At 35.1% G+C, this 1,966-nt stretch overlaps 1 protein-coding gene across 1 annotated transcript in view; it reads left to right on the forward strand.

Annotated features, from left to right (window-relative positions):
• Positions 1–1,474: 1,474 nt before the first annotated feature.
• Positions 1,475–1,966, forward strand: part of pigs (phosphatidylinositol glycan anchor biosynthesis, class S) — a 5,149-nt gene continuing 4,657 nt past the window's right edge. Inside the window, exon 1 of the mRNA XM_032532829.1 lies at positions 1,475–1,704. Coding sequence (XP_032388720.1) covers positions 1,686–1,704 — 19 coding nt within the window. The 5' untranslated portion in view covers positions 1,475–1,685. The remainder of the gene's footprint in view (positions 1,705–1,966) is intronic.

The raw sequence follows: 1,966 nt of genomic DNA on the forward strand, positions 1-1,966 counted from the left end.
CCTTCCTGATTCCTCCAGCCCACCCCACAGAAGGAGGAGATGGTTTCTATTGACATATTGTGGACCAATTTGTGGGGTTAGCAGCAGGGAAACACTCACTGCTGTGTTGGGATACTGTGATGTTTGTGATGTTAATATTGTTCTTAAAGCACTTGGTGTGTCAAATAGTGGAGACAAACTAAAAATAAACTTTAAAAACTACATGAGATGTCATTGTGTGAACTTCTTGCTTTTTTTATAGTGTCTATCCCAATAATTTTTCTTTGGATGTAATTTTATCTGGATCTGGATTTGGATACCACATTGTGAAAATCATAGGTCCTGCATTCAAAGCATTGCCCTTGTAAAAGTATGTAACTATTATCAGCAAACTTTACATAAAGTATATAAAGTAAAGGTACTTAATAAGGAACGTTTCCTGTCAGTGTTTTACTATTATATATGATGTTTTTGAATTAATATCACTGCTGCATTAATGTGTATGTTGCATTTTACTGCTGTAGACGTTCATGGTTGTGCTACTACTTTATATAGTGGTAGGTAGTTTAATCTACAGCAATGCATCCTATTTTATAAGATAATTATATATTTGTAGCATATATGTCCTGTGTAAACCATGTAAAAAAAATCAACTTTTCATGAGCTCAGAAAAACAGTCCTCTTTCTGTGGATGCATTTTCCAACTGATCCAACAGGGTTTTTAAATAGTCCATTAAGTTTAAGAAGTAGGATCATTTTCTCAACCCACAAAGGAGACTTAATCCTTCTAAATCTTGCAATAGTGGCTTCAAGGGAAGGCCAGAAAGTATCAAGTATCAAGTACGCATAACCTTTAATAAATCAAAACTGTCTAAATGTTTTAGATACTGTTCACTTTATTGTTTACATTAATAATGTTTGGGAACCGTAGCATTAGTCCTATATTTTCTATTATATATCTGTCAATTTCTATATGTATACATTTTCACCATTACGTAGGCCTACTACACTATAATAATAAACAGACCTAATAAATATCACGTTATGTGTATTATTATTAGATTTTGCTGCCGATGTTGAATGCTTCTAATATTTTTGCTCCTTTACTGGAACACAGAGTGGAAAAAATAATAAAACACTGCTCAATACAATGCAGACCAAGTACGACTCAAAATATATATTTTTTGAGGCGTACTTGGTCTGCATTAGCCTACTATTGGTAGCCTATAATTATTTAGCGTTAAGAACATATATGTTCTAAACGCTAAATAATTACATAAGTATGGTGACATAATTTATTTTTATTTTTTGGGTGCCTTGTATTTATGCAGAAATACAAGTGTTTATTTGGACTTTTTAGTTAATTGAAAAAAATGTTGCCAACTTTCAAGGCACCAGCATCACCACTCGGGTTGCCAGTTTCTCACAATGTTTTTGTGCGTTTAAAATTTACACCGGATGGGCCGACGGTCACTGCGTCGCAAAAAAACGTTCTGTCTTCTCAGAGTTTGGGACAGACAGACATAGAGTTTTACAGTAAAATATTTGGTTACATTAAATAAAATTGTAGCTATGTATCTGGACCACAACTTGTTGTTTTTTTTACAGCCAAGCAAATCGTCCGTTTTGTTTTTAACGTCGGTCATTTGACGTATGACTGAGTGTGTCATCATAACAAACGCACCCCATTCAGTTCATTGACAGAGATGGCTACCACGGAAGTGGGTGAGTAACGTTAGCTTCATAACTGAATTATGTATGAATTATTTCCTTACTACATTAAAGCAGCAGTTTACATCAGTTTGTTAGAGCGCATTTCACACGTACAACATTTGTAGCGACCCTTGCACGAGGATGTTTTCGCCAAACCCTCTGAAGCTAACAGCTAACTAGCCGCACCAGCAGTTGCAGCAATGCTGTCCCTCCTCATGTATCAGTTTTTGTTTTATTTAAAAATTAACTACAACAGTTCCTAACCCCCCCCCCC

Source organism: Etheostoma spectabile, chromosome 13 (genome assembly GCF_008692095.1).
Source record: "Etheostoma spectabile isolate EspeVRDwgs_2016 chromosome 13, UIUC_Espe_1.0, whole genome shotgun sequence".
NCBI lineage: Eukaryota > Metazoa > Chordata > Actinopteri > Perciformes > Percidae > Etheostoma > Etheostoma spectabile.